Source organism: Barbatula barbatula (genome assembly GCF_947034865.1).
Source record: "Barbatula barbatula genome assembly, chromosome: 15".
In the NCBI taxonomy this organism is placed as follows: Eukaryota; Metazoa; Chordata; class Actinopteri; order Cypriniformes; family Nemacheilidae; genus Barbatula; species Barbatula barbatula.
Window position 1 is genome coordinate 4,270,668 of NC_136778.1, and position 22,584 is coordinate 4,293,251.

Below are 22,584 nucleotides of genomic sequence, written 5' to 3' on the forward strand. Positions count from 1 at the left end.
ATCTGTAAATATGTTTTGACTAGTCAAAACTCTATTTTAGATATCTGTAATGACCTCATATATATCTAAAATTATCGCGTCACAAATACGCAAAGTATTTAAAGATATCTCTAATTCAGTTTCGACTAGTCTCAATTATATTTTAAGATATCTGAATCGTGCCTGCTCCTAGTCGAATCTGCTGTTGTGTGACGTGCTACTTAATCTCCTCAGCTCCCCCCCACGCCAAAACCAAAAGCGCAACGGCTAATGCTATCACCTTGGCTTCATCGGAACACAGCAAAGGAGACAACAGGCTAGTTTTTTAAACGGATGTCAATGGGTTTTGTTCGCTTTTACGCTTTCTCCAGTTGGATGTCTTAAAGACCCTTCGATCTAACTAAAATAAGGGTTTCTTATCTATGCCAGAGCCCCTCCTAATACATAGTGCTAACGGCTAACAACAGTAGACAGCGTTTGTAACTTGTCAAGGAGAGAAAAGAACTGAATGAAGTACTTTAGGGATTATTAAATAATATATGGAGGCAGTCATGTATGCATAGCGCTGAGATTTTAATTGCAGTCATGTTACAAAGCAGACCAAACAATGTGTAATGTTCAATAAAGACAAAGATCAGCAAACTGCTCGTTTTGTTGTAATTTATTTTTTATATATTTTTTGAATAGACATGAGTGAAAAACATTTGAATTATATACCAAAACGTGAAAAAGTACAAATAAGCACGTGATGGACAAGAATGTTGCATATATGGCACTTCAATCATGACCTGCTGGCACTGAGATCCGAATCGGCAAATTTCTGATCACAAGTCCAACACTCTAACCACTAGGCCACAGACACCTATACAGATGTCTCGTTCTCGCTTCTCAGGGAACCGAGGTTACGAAAGTAACCGGAGAAGTTTTCCTGCTGGCTATAACGTGTTGCCTAGCTGATTTACCTACATAGAGAGACGAGTCACACAACAAACCATAGCTAACAGTTATGTGTTCCAAAAAATAATCAGCAACAACATACTTTTGTTCTGTCGAGTCTGATTGTACATAAACAGCAAACTACCGGAGCGCCTTCGTTTTCCCTAGAAGTCATCTTCTTTACAGGTTTAATATACGTGACTTTGCCTCTTCTTGGATCATGACAGACAGTCAGGTTGACGTGCTCTGATAGGCCGCCCGACGTCGGTTCGGTTCAATGGTTCGGTTCAATTGCAGACGGGCTCTGGGCTCAACTGTTTTTCCTATCCTGGGTAGCCCGGATGTTACCATGTGAATATTTAACTTGAATTTTTCGATCTGAATTTGAGCAGTCGAATTAGACATATGTTTTCTTTGAAAAATATTAACTTGAAATTTTAGATCTGAATAAGAGCAATCGAATTTGATCAACCTGAATGTATTTTATCTGAAATTCTGTAAGTTGATTTTGTTTTGTATCTGAATTTGTGAGCATTAAATTCAAGTTTTTAAAATGGAAATCAAGAATTTTCATATTTAAATTTCATAGAGGTAAATTCGAAACAAATAAATTCAGATACAAGGTTTCCAAAGTAAAATAATTCAAACTCAAGTATTCATTGGCTATTAAATTTCAAAACATTATGTCTCTTTTCTGCTTCCATAGATTTGTGTCTGAATTACACCTGTAATTGGCGTAATGTTCATGCTCGCATAATTTGCTTCTTGTAAGGTGATTTATGTCACTTATTTGAGCATTATTACATAAATTTAGCAAAGTACACTGAATGAAATCTGATATCGCTGTAAATCTTTTTCCATCTCCATCGTCTTTCATGATGGTGAGGTAATGTTTTATAAAGGAAGACAGAACATTCATTGTAACAACCTTCGTCTGACTCTTAGCTGAAGCATCACTGTCAAAAATGGACATGATTATGTCTCAGAAAATTACCTAGGGCCATACAGCGGAATTCCTGGTTATGAACAGCTTTTCGAAGGGGGTAAAGCGTATAGCATGGAGTGTTTTTGGATCTGTGGTCTAACAGTCAGAACATGTGCTCTGAGAGGTCGAGCTCCTTTGGGTGAACCCAAGTTGCCCGGCTCTGCCCCCCTACCCTGCCACCTCCTGATTGTTTTTGTCTTGAAAAGAGTATGTATGGACATAAACACATGGACATTCTGTCATGAATTACTCTCTAGTTGAACAAATTTAGTAATTTTCTGGTTCTGTTGAACACAAAAGAATATATTTTGAGGAATGTATGAAAACAAACAGATCTGGGGCACTTTTGACTACCATATCAATGTTTCCTGCTATAGGAGTCAATGGACTGTTGGTTGCTGACATTATTCCAAAATATCTCTCTTTGTGTTCAACCGAGCAAAGACATTTATACATGTTTGGAACAACTAGAGGGTGAGTTATTCATGACAGAATTTGTAATTTTGGGTGGAGCATCCCTTTTGGTTTATCCAAGTCTTTTTATTAACAGATATTTATTAACAGACCTAACCCTATTGATATATAGAATATTCTGGGTTCAATACCCAGATGTTTAGCTCATTTAAAGAGATAGATAGATACATAGATGAAAAATTGGTAATAAATCGCTCACCCTCAAATTGCAATTCCAAGCCTGTAAAATGTGTTTGTGCTCTTCAGAAAATATAAAATAAATGTTAGCAACTGAGATCTCTGAGTCACCATTGACAGATAATCCCCAGTGCTATATGCTATATGCTTATCTACATTCTTCAAACTATACGATGCTGTATTCAAGAGATCAAAAAGATACAATAATGTTTTCTACTATGGTAGTCAATGGTGTCCCGGAAATCTCAGTTGCTAACATACTTCGAAATATATTTTTTGTGTTCAACCAAACACAGACATTTATACAGGTTTGAAACAACTCGAGGGTGCTAAAATATTTAATCTCACTCGCAGGGTTCACTTCTGTGTAAGTTTAATTTTGGTCTTTTTATCCATGCTTTTTTCTGTGGTACCATAGTTATCCGCAGCATTGCTACTATTGCTGCCGATTGAGCTCAGCTCGTCTTGAACGCAGAGCATTCCTTTACTGACACCTCATCTCACACATTCACCATGTAAATCACAGGAGCATTCAAGAGGATTTTGTTATCGCAATTAAATGCAAATGATCCAGACACAGGACAGCTGCTTTGAAATACTTGCAAGGAGATGACCCCCTCTCACTAGAGCCGAAGGCTTTAAGTCCGGCATCGACTGCCATTATTTCTCCCTCAGTAAGTGCCTTTGTCGTTTTTAAGTGAAACTCCTTCCAGCTATATGGAGTTTAGACACCGAGGCACTGGGGAAATTAAAAGCAGCGGCAGCAGAAACTGTTACACTGCAATTGATGGTCCAGGTTCAGGTCCGTGGATCTCTGCCTAAACCTGCTCTCTGTCCCAGCGGCTCAGGCTGGACGAACAGTTTTATTTGTTAGCGAGAAGTTTATCTTTGTCTAAAATTCTGGAAAAGCATGTCAGGCACATGTCCCATTTTGAACAATTTCATGTAAATTTTGTTTGCGAGGGTGCTGTTGAAGAACTACTGGCATTGCACTATGTGAGTTTCTGCATGACATTTTCATGGTCATCTTATATCTGTGTGAGGCTGTGATTCTATTAAAATGGTGCACAGCTCACCGCACGCCAATGCAACTCATGCGGCAAACTAAAAGATCTGCTTTTGTGCCATTTCCGGCCGGTTGGGCTTGTTGGATACGGTCGGCCTTGTTACTTTGTCTGCAGCACAAATGGCCCCGGCACACTACCCCGCTTCCCTATAGAAGTGCGCTGACCTCACCGCCTTGGGGTCCAATTCGGCTCTGCGGGACGCAGCACAGCCCAGATGCCTTGCTGCTTTAAGTCGCTATGCCAGGCTCACCAGAGCCCCTCATTTATGACTGCTAGGTCAGATTAATTTGGCCTATCACCGAGAGACTGGTTTAGGGGGGCCGTGTGTGCGAGTTTGGCATATGGTTAGCTCTCCATTTACCATCTAGCACCTGCTCCTCAGAAGGTGATTGGATGGAAGACACAATACTTCAGGCGGTTCAGATCGACCAAATGAAGCAAACTGCAAACTGTCTTGTGCACACACAGACACACACACACTCTTGCAGGCCCCCAGCTAACTCATTTCCCAATTATTTGCGGGTCAGCAGTGTTAGTAGCGGGATTGTGTAGACTTTTTACCATTATTCTCAAAAGGAACCAATTTGGATTTAAGTGGGTTTGGGGAAGCTTAAGAGTGGCCACACAAAACCTGGCAGTTTCAACTATTTTATTTGCCTGTTTATCTAGGTCACATTAATGCGTACAAACTCAATGAACATGTGTGATAGTTCTACCCCCCGCCCAAAAAATCTTCTGCAGAAAAAAAACATTTTAAAGAATTTTGACATTGACCCCATTGACTTTCATTGTATTTACACAAAACCACTTTTCTCAAGAGAGATTTCTCCGAAAAATGGCTCATACATTTTTTGAACAACGTGAGGGTGAAAACATGACAGGTTAATTGATTTTTTTCATTTACTACAATACCCCATAAAGGGAGAATTCACCCCAAAATGCTGTCATCGTTCCAAATCTGTAAAAATGTCTTTGTTCTGATGAACACAGACAAAGATATTTGTAAGAATGCTTGTAACCAAACAGTTCTTGGCCACCATTTACTACCATTGTAGAAATAATGACAATGGTAGTCAAAAGTGCCCAAAAACGGTTTGCTTTCTTACATTCTTCAGCAAATGAATTTATTGTATTAAGTATATCGTAGACGTTTAATGCCTCGTTTTTTGGTTTGGCGCATTAAAAACCAGTGAGATTGCCGTTCAAGTGCCTGTAGCTGCTGAAGTTATAGTAAAACACGACTTGGTGGGGCTCAAGCACAAACACATTGACGAAGAGGAACAAACAACTCCTAGAATCATTTATATTTAGTCTGAGACAAACTATTTAAATGTCTCAAAAATACATCATGAAGAGCTGGGTAAAATGTTGTATCTATATTATTTCAAATTAACCCCTGGGACACAAAAGGACATGAAATTGCAGCAGCCACATGTGACATTTCCATCTTCTTTAAACATATGCATTCCATCACACGCCGTTGATCTATTTCACTTCACCTGAAGCACGACATTTCCTTAAGCAACGTGGTGGAGTCGTCCACAAATGTGCCGTCAGGGGAACAGATGTCTTTAGCTTCATCGCCAGGAGACCCATTTCCCAATTAATGAGCTGTGTCTCAATCCCACCGTCCTACCTAAAGCCCACCTGGACAAACAGATACCTTCACACTCTTTCGATCCCTGTATGCTCAATCTTTCATCTTCCTCTGGCACTCCATCCTCTATGCCTCATTAGAAATAAACACTTTTGCATACGCCGTATAAATAAATGCCTCTGTTTTATAGACTATTTCTGCATAGTTTAAATTGAAGTGTGCAATTTATTTAATGTTTCTATTTTCTGCTATTCGAGACTATAATTAAGTCATTCAAAGATTAAATTCCTCTAGTAAGTGTTAATGTCTTACAATGTGTAAACGCTCTGTTATTTTAGCTGTTTTGCTGTTTCTAGCACTGGAGAAATGGCATACTGCAGTTGAAAAGGCTGTTGTGAGACAAACCTGGATGTTCTTTAAACTTCTACATTTTGATAAAGCTGTAGTTTTACTTTACTTTAAAGCTGCTCGTCTTCCTCCAGAGGTGTGTGGGACACTGAACCCGAGCGCTGGTTCAGGTCCTCGATTGATTCATTTACTCTTCTGAAGGCCACTCATAAGGCCGGGCCTCAGTCCAAACACAGAACAGAAAAGCTTTTACCTCAATTGACTATGGAGCATTTTGATTAATACGGTTTAACGAATTATGATAACAGGCTTGAGTCAGGGATTTTGGGAGTTATGTTTTTACTGGCAGGAATAACTTCATTACATCAGGAGAATAATTGGTGGCATTAGTCAAATTAAAATGCAGCCAGGGGTCAATTATGGGAAAAAACGCAAACAAATCAGAACAGAGAAACTGCGGTTGGAAAAAAGCCACAGATGACAGTGGACAGAGACCTAATGGAGTGTTAAGAAAAAAGCATGTTAAGTAAAGCATTTCACTATTTTAGTCTCATCATTATTCGACATGAGGAGATGTAAACAGAACTCAGTCCGATCTTTTCTTTTTAAAACTTAAAAAGGATGAAGTTTTAAAGCTGTCCGAAACAAATGAGCAACACCTCGGATGACCAAATGTTATGCAGGAAATTAAAGAATAATTAATGGCAAAAAATTGAAATCATGACATATAGAGGACAGCAGCGATGTATAGTACATTCTGTATACAATAGTGCTTGTAAAGTCACTTCTCCCATGATTGTTATTGCTCAGTCTCTAAAATAAGCAAAATATTGCAGTTACGATTTCATGGTAGAATGACGAGTTCGCGCGTAGCCCTGTATCCATGTCTATGTTTATGTTTAAGTATAATGTATTTTAAGATTTATAACGTCACGTGTACATTCTGTAACAAAAAGATCTCGCGCAACATTACACATTCCATTATAAGAAACATGACAGATACATTTCAGCACTTTGCTCCGGATTGTGTCACACACGACTGTTCGTATTTAAAATCCTGCGATCGTGAGGGTGCCTGTAGATCCTTTAGTTCTCCGTCTGGCGGGCATTACTTTGACCTTAAGTACCTGCAGATATACCCTTTGCTGCTGGAATTAATTCAGCTTCTGGAGCTGCCGCTGAATTTCAGAGAAGTTCACCATGCTCCCTTCAGATCTGCAGTCACGTAATACCAGGGAGTTGAGCCCCAGCTCGGTGTGATTTGTGCATCTTACACACGGCTAATGATGCGATGGTATTATTGGTTTTTGATGAGTCTAGCCATGCGTGCAGGAGAGAGATTACTCTGTTTCTCTGCAGGCTTTGTTCGGTGCTTTGAGGAGATGACAACTGATCTATGGAACAACGTGTAAAACAAGCGTGTACCATTTCACCTTGTTTATTTGTGCTTTTTTGCCATGTGTAATTGCATTAAGATTTCCTGATTTGCATAAATAGTTAATGTTTGCCCGCGGGTAGTGAATTGAGAGGTTAGCTCACGTTGCTAACGATGCATTTTAGCAAGGAAAACAAACAAGCAGAAAGAGCGAGAACAAACATACAGTGTAATTATACGTTTGATGAGGTGAAATGTTATTTAAAGGGATACTTCCCCCAAAAATTTATATTCTGTCATAATTTACTCATCCCCGAATTGTTCGAAATTTGTTCTGAAAAACACAGAGAGAGATATTTGAAAGAATGCTTATAACCAGACAGATTTTGCCCCCCATTGACTCCCATCATAGGAATAATAACTGTTGTACACAAAAGAAGACATTTTGGAGAAAGTATTTCTGGGGCACTTTTGACTCCCATTGTATTTTTTCCTATTATGAAAGTCAGTGGGGGGCAAAATCTGTCTGGTTAAAAGCATTATTCTAAATATATTTCTTTGTGTTCAAAAAAGAAATGGATTCAGATAACAACATTTATAAAGAAAATCATGTTAAAAGTAAAAGACGTTTAATTAAAGTAAATGGTGACTGAGATTTTGGTCTTAAATGTTTATGTTTCATAGATAAACAAAATGTCTACAACTGTGAAATATCATTAGGACATTGTTTTGGTGAGCTGTCCCTTTTCAAGCCACACCAAAATGTTTGAATATTATTCTAGGAAACACAATTTTAAAGCGGACAATGCATACATGAATGTAATACGGTATAATCTCTTTTCTGTATAATGCCAGTGGCACTGTATCTGCATTATTATGTGCATTATTCTGTATCTTGGAATTTGAATAAATCAGATAGAAATGAAATCCTAGAAATAAAGAATGAACATTGCAGGACACCTGTCTTTAGGTGTGCGATTCTTTACACACGTGTGTACTGTATGTGTGTGCTGCACCAGAGCTGGTCAAATAGCATCCCGGTCTCCTGAGACCCTTAAGCAGGAGAAAAACTTCAGAAAGCCAGCAGAGCCCCTACAGAGAAGCAGCTATATCCATTTGACCCACTTTCCACATCTAAGCTTGCGCTTCAGGACGAATCAAACACAAACTTGTGAGTTATGAGGAGCTCTTTCTTGAATTGATTTGGTTTTATGGCTTAAACCCTCTATTTAAAATGTAATTTTCTCTTTTGTGTTTAACTAAAAGGCCCCACCTGCTCGCTCCGTTTGCTCTTTGCAGTGATGGGGGTCTTAATAGCTGAGAAATAAATGCCAGCTGGATGGCAGCTCTCCACTGAACCTTTGACCTTCTTCATATGCCCTCTGGTGTCCCCTGGTAGCTGTTTGGCCACCTTGGGTTCAGATCTCTGCCTGGTGTCCAGCAATCACACGGCTCGGCAGTGTCCCGCGCTCCTTGCCGTTCACCAAACAATGAATGTGTAGGGGCGGCAGTTGGACTCTTGTGTCCTAAAGGACATTGGGCATTAGCATAGAGCCGTGCCTGCCCATTCTTTGATGTGGAATCTTGGCACGATGTGTTAAAAAGCCCCTTGCTTTCTCAGGTTCACATGTATATTCAGAGGGAAGTGGTGTAAGTTTGCTGATGAGAAGAAAAATCTGATTTCCACAAATATTTGGGTGTTGAGTTGAATGTATTCTTTTGAGAGGTCGTACAGTAAATGGTTTCTGATGTTTTTAAACTTAGACAGCCATGTGATGTTTGAGTTTCTTAGTATTTGTTTGGTTGATTTTTAGGTGGTCTTTGCAATATCAACCTTAAACCTTACCACAGCTTTTAGTTAGGCTTTAATAAAGTTTTTAATGAAGTTTTGTGCTTTTTGCAAGCTAGAGAGAGCCTAGAAGTTACTGTTTGTGATTGACCTTTTATGCAGTTTTTCTTAGCTACATATTTCAGCAGTATAATTTTAAGAACCGTGCATGGAAACCTTCTGATTTGATAATTATTCATATTGTTTGTAATGTCATGAATTTTGTTGCAAATTACTTACAAACACTTGTTTTACGCAAATGCTAAATGTAATTTTTCAAGTGTTCTCATTGTAAACACTGCGTTTGAGGTAGCCTACTGGTTTAGTATGTTATCTCAGCTTAAACTTTAGGACTTGATGAATGAACTGCAGAGGAATGAAAATAAGCTAGATGAGTCATTAGTGATGTCACTTCCTGCGATCAAGTCTCTCTCTCATCTATCTGAAACTTGTGCAACTTGTAGAACAAAGCATCAGCTCAATGTTTCTTTGAGTTCTTTCAATATTAAATAAAAACAATAATTAATCATTTGTGCATAGGGGACTTTAATGCTCCCCCAAAGTCCACTATTAATACTGTTGGCCATTATGTTCAAAGTCAAAAGAACAGTGGCACAGATTTATAATCTTCTGCTCTCTTTAATGCATCGCAGAAGGAACACGAAAATCTCATGCTTTGCATTTAACCGACATTCTGACCACTGATACAGTAAAGGAGAGCATTGCTTTGATGGATCGGCCTATATGTGTAATATTGATCGGAGCGAATCGGTTCTCAATTCATAATCTTAAGTGACGGCCAGTAACCGATTATTTATGGCCCGGGCCAGAAGGACCAGACTAATGCTTATTATGTCAGTGAGGATGGAGTTTACAAAACGCCCACAATGTGGACATTCAACCTGTTCCAACATTAAGAAACTTTCTTTTGTACTTTAATTTCTTTGCCGTCTGCAAGATTACACTGTCTGAAACGATTCTCCCATATGTCTGTGCGGATCTTTCCACTTGGTATAATGGTCCATTTGAGCACACCAAATGGCCAAATTACCAAAGTGAGGCTTGACATCATAGCGAAAAAGAAAGAACCCCGGTTCGGAAACATCAACATAGCTGTCTGTTATTGCTTCAGCACACTGACTATGACTTTAATAGATATCTCATCCGTTCCCAACATCTGTTTTGCCGCTTTTTGCATCCGTAGCGAAGCCTGAGCTGTGCTGCAACAACTGCATATGTTGCTTGTCTTTAGTGAAGCATGTTAATGTCTCTGATGTCTCAACAATGTTTTCCCAGCTCATGTATCCATATGGGTTGTTAGGGAAAAGCGGCACACCAGTTAAAGGAAGTGTGGAATTTAATACGGCATTTTTGGCCCGCGTGTGGTCTCCTGTAGCTACACTAGATGTTTGACTTATGTCAAATATCTGTAGCGTTTCATAGCTTGAACTAGCTTCCCATTTAGACTGGAAGTGACCAAGAGAAGTCTTTTCCTTTTTCAGGGTGCCAGGTGTAAGAGATAAATATACTGGGAACATGAAAAAGTTAATAATTTCTGGTAAAATATCAATAAAGGAAATATGTAGAGACTCTCAGTATATTAAAAAAACCTGTGTTAAACTAAGAGCACACAAACTTAAAAATATACAGTAATTGAGATCATCATGTTCTCAAGATATTATACTACTCTATGAAATACAATTTAATACACTGAATCAATTAAAAAACTAATTTATTCCTACCTAAATGACACTTTACAATAAGATTTCAAAAAACTTATTTTGTAAGGATGTGTTTCATCATTATTTTCTTTCAGTTAGGTGGCCTGACATCTACACCTACCAGACAGAGAAACCAAACGTCTATAGTAAAGATAAACTCAGAGCGTGATACATCTATAGATGCCTGCCTGTACAGTGGCAGTGGCAAACATTAGCAAATGCATTTACCTGACATACAACATGAGTCTTGAATTCTCACTGTTCCCCCTCCCTACGAATGACAAACAGTTTCCTTTCGCTTTAGTTTCTGTCCGATAGTTTACGGCTAGTTGAATAAGTTAGCTGGCATACCCTATGCGTTCAAAAGTAACGTTACTTGAAAAATAACCTTGTTCCCCAGTTTCTGATTTGGGCATACGTCAGATCTTTTTAGACATTTACCCAAATCATAATCCACACCAACAAATTCAGTGGTTTCTTAATCGTAAGTGTTATGAAGAGAAACGCAAGCATTTTTGATGACCGTTTCTGTTCAGTCCGCTCGTTTAAATGTGTTTATCCACAGCTGTCGTCAGTGGTTTTGTTTGGCAATGTCAGCAAGTGTTGAATATCAAGTTGGAGACTGTATCCTGTCGATTTTGGCACTAAATAATACAACAAGATGATATTTTAAACTCCTAATGTAGCCGAATCTGTAGTGGTTTGTATTGGCTGCCTCCGGTTTTCCTCTTGTTTTGAATCAAGCTAATACTGTGTCTATCAGAGCCAGAAAAGGACCACAAGCCAGGACTCAGGTCACCCGAAGTGCTGCTGCACAACATGCCTGCGCACGGTCAACAGGACCACCGGCACCAAAACAATTACGTATTTTCTACAAAATTTCCCGATAACTCAAATAAGGAAAATCACAAGTATACCGTCGTGGTGTACGGAAACCACACAGATTTTATTTTTCGTCAAAACAAGTTACAAAGTGCAACTTTAAACATCATATACTGTATTTTTTGTGTTGGTTCTGGCTGTAAGCAGGACAATGAAGTATATTCAGTTTGAGTTAGGAAAATTCAGATATGAGAAAATCTGCTATGTATCTTCTGGTACGCCATATGCATCAAACAGCAGCATACAGACTACGGCCATGTGACAGTGGCTGGGCAAAGCATCCACTTCCTGTCTGTTGGCAGGCAGCCAATGAAGAGCATTTGCAGGGTGAGCCATTAAATCAACCCATATGTTAAACTCTCCTCTTCTGTCCTTGTCTCCTTTTTTACCCTCATCCCTTCCACAGTTCTCTCACCCTCCAAACGTAGCTGCAGACTTCAGGGGAGGAAGCCCTCAGATTCTCTGCTGTAATCTTCCTATCACTCCTCCTCATTCTATCATATTCCATGATCCTTTCTGTTGCTCTCGTCTTATTGATCGTGTAAATGACAAGCATATAGGAGTATAGGAGTTTTGCTGTAACTTGCCCTATTTTCTGTGCGAGTGGAGGAGACTCGGTGGCTTTTGATTTACTTGGCTTTCATCTCGGTACCATGCCTCTGTTTTGATCATCCGTAGTGCACTCTCAATAATGGCCTAAATAAAGAGGGGTTGTGACGCACACAAGGCAAATCTGTCCCGTCTACATTGTTTGCTAAATAAAATGTGATTTCCTTCCGATTTAACTCATTTTGACTTTCATCAATGTCGCTGTGGAGGAAATTACATCATGGCACTAAAACATGTTGCTTTGAAATATGTAGTTCAGACGTAAGATATTATCACTGTAATAATGAAATGCGTTCTTGTGATTTCTTGGGAAATGAGATGCTTTGGTACCTTGTACGTCTCACTTGAGATTCAGATATTGTTATATTTCTTGGCATCTACAGCACATCACCTGTCACTTTGTAATTGGAAATATCCATAAATACATTTGCAATCGTGCGTCAGATGTAAGTATCAAAACAAGAAATTTTATATTGTCAATATTGAAATGGATGCTTGAATTATTTTTCATTTTCAAGGGCAAAAATTGTTATGTTGCGCACAAAGCAGAGGATATTGAAACAGAGTTCATATCATTTTAATCGGAAATTAAATTGTAAGTCATTTTTTTATTTGAATGTTTTCTGAATATTTCCGCACCGGGGGTTATTTGTGATGTCACCGCATTGATATGATGGATGATGTTCTAAATATGGATTTCTGCTGTTTTAAAACAGCACAGGTTTTAAGCCCGGCAGTGATGTAAACACGTCGGTTTTGTCAACTATACTACTTTGCAATCTTGATTTTGTTGTAGGACAAAATCATAGTTTGTGTGTGTTTGAAGATGGGCGAATAACAGCTCCTGTATTAATCTGACAGTAGCTGAGATCTATATCATGATGTACATCATCTTGACATCAAAGTCAGTCACACAGCCTGTCAAAACTTCACTGGGTCATGTCATATAATCTGACAGTGTCAATTGTAACGGTGGAAAAAACCCCGGCTTATAGTAGTGTAGTTTGATGCAATTTGCATGTAGCTTCAGGAGAAGATAAAGAAGACAGGTGTCCTGCGATCTCTGTCTGCGCAGCCCCCCTCGTCAGACGTCTGGCCTCCGCAGGGGTCCCCCTGACGGTGTGGCAGTATCTGTGATTTCCTCAGCCCGGGTAACAAATGGGGCAGGACTTGCTCCGCTACGCCTTCTATCTAAAAAGTGAATTACCTCTCTAATATCTAGCCTGCTGAGCCGATCAATACAGCGCCTAAGGAACAGATGAGTAGTGACTTGAAACCTTCCTCCAACTGCCCCCCCTTCATTTTCACTGTTTTTCTTTTTGTGTCTTTTTCTATCTGTCTCTTACGCAAAGTACTGTACACATAAACACAGTACAGTGACGGTATCAGGTGAAAATGCAGAAAGATATAAAAACAGAATGGATGGACGGACAGATGGACAGATAAGCCCTTTTCACACAGAGTAAGATTTTGTTAATTCACACTGCCAGTGATTTTCTGGAATCTGTGCGTGTGTTCACACACATCCCGTGAAGGTCCTGTAAAGACACCTGACGTGAAATACTGTAAAGTAATGTTATGTTCTTTTTTTTTTGTCATGTAAAATAGAGAACAATATTTCTCTGCCTCATTTTTAGGTAGGTAAAAAGCTCAAGTTGTTATTATAACTGCCTTCCTTTATTTAGTGCCTAAATAATCTCTCTTTTTTATTATTCTGTAGCATATATTGTCACAAGAACGCAAGGTATGCTATAGCCCAATGAGCTTGAGCTAAATATAGGATCAATATAAATTGTAATACGAAAACAAATAAAAGCAAATTGTTCAGGCTTGTTCGGTGCAAATTTACAGAGCCTAAATTAAAAATATAATAGACAGATAGATAGCCGTATAGTTATAGACAGACAGACAGACAGACAGATAATTCGATGTAGATAAATAGGTAGATATGGACATAAATAGAAAGATAAGTACATAGACAGACAAGTAGATGGATAGATACAGAAACAGACAGACATTGCCTTTATCACGTTAAACTGACCATTTTATGGCATTATTTATTCTGTACATTTTTTGGCTCGAAACTTCTCCGCCAGGATTCCGATTATACCATGGCAAACGCTCCACGTTCTTTTACTGACATTTGTGCGTGCTTCCCTCCAGTGCTGAATGTGCAGTCATCGCACTGCAGTATTCATAAATATAAACAATCCTCCATCTGTTAACGCACATTTTGAAATGTCACATCTCGGTCTGTGACAGATGCATCTGCTTTCTTTCCAAACAGGCTCGCATCTCAGAGGGGCGAGAAAAGGCTTGGAAAAAAGGGCCTGATGATTAGCAACAGTTTCTTCAGGAAGACCACAGCCGCACGTGCTGATATTTTAGGACTGTAGCTCTGAATTCTTTCAGTTCTGCTAAACAGCCTAATTTTATACTCTTGTGGACAGACAAAACTCTTTTGCTGTGCAGCTTCTGGACAATGAACACAGTGGATGTCTGTGATGTGGCCTTGTATACATAGGGAGATGTTTAGGTGATGTGTGTAGACTTTTATTCATTCAAAAGCAGAGTTCACCCAAAAGTCATTATTTATTCTCCCTCATGTCGTGAGTCTTTCTTTTGTGAAACACAAAAGAAGAATATTTTGAGATATGGCTCAATGGTTTTGTGTCCATACATTGGAAGTCAAACGGGGCCAATGATGTTTGGTTACCAATGTTCTTCAAAATAAATTTTGTGGTCTACAGAAGAAATAAAGTCGTATCCCTTTAAACTTATTAGTGTTTATCGCACATTTTTAACTATATTTAAAAATGCTCATAGTAGTTTCTTCATTCTTTAACCCACACAAACAATTTTTTTTTAATGAAAAGTAGACATCATAAAGTTATACAGTATATATTATTTCTTTTTGCTTAGAATTCATCATTTTCTACAATAGAAAATATTAGAATTATTTTCCAAGCAGCTGAAGTTCTTATTGGTAATTGAATGCCTTTGACACTTTCACAAATATTTGCTGTTTCTGTTTTCAAGCTGTTGAGCTATATTTCCGTGCTAACCTATGAGAGTGCCAACCTCCATTAACACAAATATTGGGTTGGTGTCCATGGAGTCCATGCTTCTATTTCAGTTAGGGTATTTATTGCTGACCTCCCAGAGTGTCAGTCTGCCGAGAGTAAACCCCCTTCTGAAGACAGGCAATTAAAACCTGTGTGATGCTCCGGGCCTCTCTCAGGTCCTGTGCTCCAGTAATTACTGTGGCAAGTCATCACAGCGAGGTTTGCATGCCCAGCAAATGTCCTTCTCAATGTCTTCGATTGTAGCTATGACAGAAATCACATCAAGTTCCTACATTTAAGCATTTGGCAGATGGTAAGACGTGCATGAAGGTATGGTAATTGAAGTTATGGAAAGTGAAGCGTTTTTGAGGCATGTGTCAAACTGTGGTGGTGTGTGTTATCACTGGGTAAAGTGAGGCAGTGTTAAACACACACAACTTGTTTATTTTGAAGTTGTTTGCTTTCGCCCTTTGCGATAACATAGCTGGTGTTACATCGAAGTTTAAGTACCTCTCTGAGGACTAAAAAAATCACATTTGCGAACATTGAGCCATGAATATTTTAAAGCTCACTTCGTATCACGGTGGATGCTTGCTGTGCCTGAGATGTCTAGAAGTTGGATTATGGAGTATGCAGCACTTATCGTCATCTTAGCGTAAACAATGTTTCTAGAAAAAAGAACACAAAATTCTCACTTTCTAAAACTTTGGCCACTTGTTGTAGGCTTAGTCTCTGTAAATAAACAAAAAACAAAAATCTCCGCTAGTCTTTCATTTTGTTCTGGCCCAGTCCAGATATCATGCTTCTAGCCTGGGGGAAATATTGCTGTAGCTGGCTTGATGAAACCCATTTACTGATGGATAAATGATTGACAGTCATCCCGCGGCTGCCTTCTTCCCATCTTGATCCCCTCCAAATGCCCTCTGATTGCTTTTTGACAAACAAACAATCCCTGATGATAGAGAATTATCCAAACGCAGCCGCTGGGTTTTATGAGCATGAATAAACAGCATCTACTAAAAAAACTTTAAAAACAAAACTTACTGTCGTGTTTTGAGGAGTCATTGACCTCTTGCAATAAACTGGAGGTGAGGGTTGCCAGATCTCGACACCATGATGCAAGGGTGATGTGGGTGGTTGCCAGGCCATTGCTGTGTGGTTGCTATGGAAGTCTTCTGTGTTGTAGTCATGGGAATATGTTTCTCTACCGTTTTTTATGTAAAACCATAGGGAACGTTCTGCAGGCCAAATTTGACTGCAAATGAATATGTTCCTTTGTTCATTGAATAAATTGATGTTCAATATGGCAGGTCTATAGAAATACGTTCACGCATAGTAGTGGAAAAACAAATTTAAATCATGACTTTTCCCTTTTATTTCTTAAGTTTTATTTCTTAAGATCTGAACACGTATTGGCATATTTATATGTTAAACCTGCATGATGTCAGTGCAGCAAGGAAATAATCTTTAAATAATCTTTTAATGGAACAGTTGAGCCAAATCTGTATAAATTTCATTGTTCTGATGAACACAGGGAAAGATAGTTGGAAGAATGCTTGTAACTTGTTGACTAACATGGTAGGTAACATTGCTTTATACATTTCTGTGTTCTGTTGAACACAACAGAATATGTATTGAAAATGAAAACAAACTGTTCTGGGGCCCTTTTGACTACCAATGTACATTTTCCTCCTAGTATGATGGTGGCCAAGAATCCTGAATCCTAAATGTGTCTATAGTTTTGATTGGCCTCACAAGGCATTTGCTTTGTCCACAATCACTCGTAATATAGCGTGCTTTAGTGTAACACCATAATTCTTGTCATTTTTCCATCTCCAGACACTGCCCGTGTCCCTGTCCCCGTGACTCAATCCCGGACTGAAGGAGAGTAATAGAGCAGTGTTTGTCTGCGGGACCCCTGCCGCGTCGCAGATTGAAATGCTGATGCGTTGAGCAGTCAGTCCTGCTATTTGATTGCTGATGGATCGCATTTATCCACTCGGCTGATGTTCATTACACCTGTTAGAGAGAGAGAGAGAGAGAGAGAGAGGAAATGAGCAGAAGAGTGAGGAAGCATGTACACTTTATCTAGCACGTGTCTGTCTCTCCCTGTGGAAAGAGAGAGAAAATGCCTGTCAAAGGTTTCATTTTAGATTCAAAGAGTCTGATATAATATTAACCTGGCTGATATGTTTGTTTATTTCATGTTGTATAGCAATTCATTTTTTTTCTAACAGGGGTCACATGCGTTGTAAACAAACCCGTGACTCATGATGTGACGTGATGGTCTGTCATTCAATACATGTTTTTCTGTGAACAAACAAGGCTGGCTCTTTGCATTTATACAAGTTTTAATGATTCGTGGAAATCAATTCATCCATTCAATTTCTTGTATATGTTTTGATAAGAAAGCTCTAGTTTGTATTCTGCAGAATGAGGTGCTAGACTTCTCTAAAGAGCCTGACTGCTTTAAAAGAGAGGTTTATTGAGGAACTCGGAGAGCCATTCAGCAGCTGTGGAGCATCTTTCAGAGACCTACAGTCGTGTCGCTCACGCTGAGATGGACAGTGCAGTCTGAGGCTGGGCAAAACGTCTGCCATTGGTGTGCTCTTTGAAATGGATTAAAAGTGCTTTATCACGTCACCCACACTGGCTGGGTAAACAGTAGAGCCATTTATGGAGGCGGGCGAGTGATTGATCCTCCAGCGGCCTTCAAGAAACATAATGGGCACTCTGACTCGGTCCCTCAGATGACTCACTCAAAACACAGTGGAGGCTAAACAAAAAAAGATAGAATCTATGGTTTTGGGTGAACTGTTTCTTTAAACACTCGTTGACAGTTGTTGTGAAAAGATCATGAATAGTTCTCTGTAAGAAAGAAAGATGAAAGAGTTAAAACCGAGAGGGGAAAAATCTTAATTTACTCCCCCTCAGATTGTTCCAAAAATCTTGATTTTGAAAATCGTCCGTAACCAAACAAATCTCCTTTTGACTCCCATATTAATTTTCCCTACTATGGCAGTAATTGGAGGATCTTTTAAATATCTCTGCAGTTGTCTCAATTGTTTCTCGTTTTATTTCTCTAATAGAAAGAGACTAAATTGATCATCAATTATTTTGTCTTGAGCTTTGAAACTGCACTTAAAGGGCAATGAAATGTTATTTTGGTCCAGTGACAAGCTTCAACATTATCACATGCACCGAATGTGTACAGTCACGCATTTGTATCGTAGGTGTGATCTGTTTTAAAGCTTTACATGTTTTTTGGACTGATGGAATTTGTTTAAATATGTTCTCATTGCAAACTCTCACGTCTCAAAGCTGGTGAATAATCCTCGGGCTGGATTATTAAAACTGAAATGCCACACAAAATGTGTTATTTGAGATCAGAATTTGGTCCTTTTGACGTCTCAGAACAGCATAAGAGGCCACTTAAATCATTTTACTGATTAATGAAATGCGAGCAAGATATTCTGTTTCCCACATAACGCAAAGTCTGACCTCTTAAACAATGGGTGCAAATGTTACAAAGATCAAAAGACACAAAACATCATTATTTTATAATGAACTAATTCAGGTATTCAGGCTTTTTTTGAGGTTAGAAGTTGATAGATCTCATTTGGAGAGTTTTCTTGCCCTCTTAACTTCCAATGAGGGTGCATTGGGTTTAGCTTGAATCAATTCTGGAGTGCTTGTTATTTGACCTACATTGTTACATTTCATAAGCTTACTAACATAATTGGAGTTACTTGGTATTTCCAGAAAAGCAGCTCATTATTTTCTTAAAGCCAATACTTGCACAATGATGCATTCTTTATAAAAACCCAATATCAAATGATTATTATTCGTATCTTGTATCTTTTACTTGGGTAGAACTGCAGTCTAGCAATGAGTATGACAACCAAAACACGTGAAGCAAGAAAAATGAAAAACTTGATTATTCACAATCCATAAATGTTACTTCCACAGGTGATGTTTAATAAAGTTTCTCTCCGTCTGATGCTTCTCCCGCAGGACACAGACCTAATTATGACCTTTAACATCTCCATGCATCGCTCCTGGTGGATGGAGAACGGCCCAGGGTGCAGGGTGACCCCTGTGACCCCTCCTCCTTCTTGGGCCCCGGAAGACCATCGCTACATCAGCATCGCCGGCTGTCTGCTGGAGTACCAGTATGTGGAGGTGGCTCATAGCTCCTTACAGATTATCCTGGCTGTGAGTACCATATAATACCTTATGGTGCTGGCTTGTGTACCCTTGGATTTAAATGATTTGTTTGCAGTGTTTTCAGCGGCATCAGTTTTCTTTATTGTACTGTTGATTCTGTTTGTTCTGGATTGGTTGCTGCTTTCTGCGGACCAATATTTTTATGTAATGACATCTGAATTACACAGTTAACTGTCATTGCGGAAGTTATCGCTCTCGCACAGACTGGTTCACATTTCTCTAACTTTCTTTGTGTTGGTTGGCATTTGTGATTAGGCGGTGTGAATTAGCATTATCACTTTAAGGTCACTTCCTGTTTACATAATAAAAGTATTTTTACTTAAAAGTCAATATTTTACAGCAGTTTATTTAGTTAGCTGCCACGTAAAATGCTGTATAATGTTCAGTCAGCTGTTTATTATCACAGAATGAACCCCTTCAGGGTGATACAACACCTGATCATCCCGCCAGGGTTTATTTCGCAACAGGCTCACTGTACATTATATTACGGCTTTTATGAGCCAGTCGACAATAAAGCCAGAATGTCCCTTTTAAAGCAAGCGGAATTACATTTATTCTGCAAACAATGGCACCCGAAGCTTTTCTGAAGGCAATATAGAGTCAATGAGGGAAAAACTCAATAGCTTCCACAATTTTGACAACGGGCAGTGCAATGCATTTGTTTTCGTCTACTCCAAAATGTTAGCAGTTTATTACACCAAATGTGTAAAAGTTAAACAATGGGGAAAATGCTACAGGAAATTCTTGAAAACATGAGAAGCATTAAGCCGTTTGGCTGGTCTCCAGTGCTGATATGGCTTGAATGAGGGTTGTTAATAGGCCCTTTGAATGCTCCCTTCCTCTTTATTCTTTATCTCTTCCATTACCTGCAACACCTGCTTCCATCTACCTCAACCCCCACCACCACCCCATCCAGCCGTAACCTAACTGTAAAATTATGATGTTGGAAACAATATTTATAATATATTGTAATATCATTTAATATCAATAAAATAATAATAAAGTATAAATATTTTAAGTATTTTACAAACAAATCTATTTTTTAAATCATTAAACAATATTATTATTATTATTTTAACATTACTATTATTTTATGATTATTTTATTTGAATGATAATAATAATAATAGATAGTTCTCAAGCTCAAGTCAAGTCAAGTCAAATTCCCCTTAAAATCATATCGGACATCTTATAAAGCATTATTAATAGCTCAACAAAAAACAGATTTTGTTATGGATTGCAGCTTTAAAGAGGTAGTCCACCCAAAAAAGAAAAATCTGTAATTGAGTATCTCTTTACCTATAGAAATGCTTGAATTAAATCAAATCAAAACGAATATTTGTTATTGATAGGTTTTGATTCTGATGACATGATTTTTGCAATATTAAGTAGTGTTAAGACCAAGCTGCCATCTGCTCTTCGTGTACGTATTTGAGAGCACTTCTCTGCAAGTATGCTATACTGGCACACATCAGCTGTAATATCTGTGGGTCAGTGACTTTAATGTGACCACCAGAGTCAAATAAAAAGCTGTAACAGCGCAGGTAGGTATCAGCTCCATTCGCCTTGCTATTTATAGACCTTCCACTGTTACGACCGACGTTCCTGCGGAGATATTATGTAGCAAAAGTGAAATGAAAGGTTGCCGGTTCTCTGTTAAGAAGTGGGGTCGGGTGGGAGCTTTTAGGGACTTTGTGGGGCCTCCTCTCCACAAATGAAAGTGGAAGCTGCCACTGGAGGAAGCTGTGGGGCAGAGCATTATAACCATATAGACAGACATAAAAAACACCCTAGATTACAGGACTAAAACTCGGAATATGAGAGAATAGCAAAGCTGCTGAGGGTTTTTAGAATAATTTCATGTAATTAAGCATGTGTGTTGATGATACAGATTCAAGCACCGTGCTGTGTATATTATAATATTGATGCACACCTGCTTCCCGGAGGAGTTTTACTCGCAGCCTGTAAACATGAGAGATTCCGCTTTCTGTTTGTTTACTTTGTACAATTGGTTACGGCGCAGGAGTAACCGTGAGGAGATACCTTTCCAGACTCTTCTGGAAAGACGTCTTATTTGTTTAAATGCAATATGGTGTATATTAGGCTCATTGAGATTTATGATAATTGTATCAGCGTTACATTTCACCCGTTTCTCTGCGGAGAGATTGTTCTTTCACAGCTCTTGAGACTTAATGGACTACTAAATTGGGTTTTTCTAATATATACATCTCAGATGGAAGAAAAACAGACATAAATGAGTCATCTGTTGACTTCTTATACTGTATGTATTTATAATTGTATATACAGTAGTGGTCAAAAAAGTATTCTTTTATTATAAATTATTATTTATATTATTATTAATTTCTTCTAGAAAACATGAATATAGACTAGTCGTTTTTCATAGCATTGCTAAATGACTAAATAAGTTATAAAAAAATATTATCAATTTAAACTGGTCACCTGACTTTTAAATGTATTGTGTTGCCTTCTCAAGCATCAGATCGTATCTTTTGTAATAGTTGTGTTTGAGTCTCTCGATTGTCTTCGGTTTAGAAAGATGAATCTCAATATCATACAGTTACCGAATATGCAGATGCTGCTGAAAATCAAAGATTGTGGAGGATTGGATGGTTTAGATCAAACAAGAAAATCTTCAACAACTATTACAAAACATTAAAACTGTCATTGATTGTTTTGGTAACATTGTACTGTTTTAAGAATCAGGTGTGTGCGTGTGTGTGTGTTTTATACGTTAAGTTATTATTCTGTGTCGACTGTTTGTGAACATCTGTTGCAAAAGAATTGGTTCAGGGCAGTACCAAATCAAAAACAAACCTTCATTTTCTAAATCCCTCTTATTTTTCTTACATTTTCCAGATTCTGCAAGGTGTATGTTAACTATAAAATGTGTCCATGGAAGAATTTCATGGGAAATTTGGGGTAAAATTGAGCCAGTTCTGCTAAACCTCTAGAGGAGCCAGACATGAGATTACTTGAGTATTTTTCTCTAAATCTGAGAATTCAAAGATTTGAGAAAACAGTCTCGATACTCTCCCCATTTAATCACAGTGCTATCTTGGAGAAGCAGGTATTAAAGTTATCTTAGTTTCTCAATCCTGTGGGAAGTGTTTCTGGTGCATGCTGAAAAGTAACAAAGCACACTTTCATATACGATGTAAGAAATATCGTTAGGGGCTGTCAGGTAGTATGTAGGAAACTGTTGAAGTTATTGCATGTTCAATAATGCTTAGTCTTCTGAACGCAGGAACTGTTACAGTAGGCCGGTGTCAGGAGAACACACGGCGCCAGAATCAA

At 38.5% G+C, this 22,584-nt stretch overlaps 1 protein-coding gene across 2 annotated transcripts in view; it reads left to right on the top strand.

The window, feature by feature from the left end:
* nkain2 (sodium/potassium transporting ATPase interacting 2) overlaps positions 1 to 22,584 on the top strand; it is a gene marked incomplete at its 3' end in the record, with an annotated part of 108,354 nt that overhangs the window by 57,429 nt on the left and 28,341 nt on the right. For both annotated transcript variants that reach the window (XM_079475623.1, XM_079475624.1), the window contains exon 4: positions 19,058 to 19,258. In XM_079475623.1, the coding sequence (XP_079331749.1) occupies positions 19,058 to 19,258 (201 nt within the window). The remainder of the gene's footprint in view (positions 1 to 19,057; positions 19,259 to 22,584) is intronic.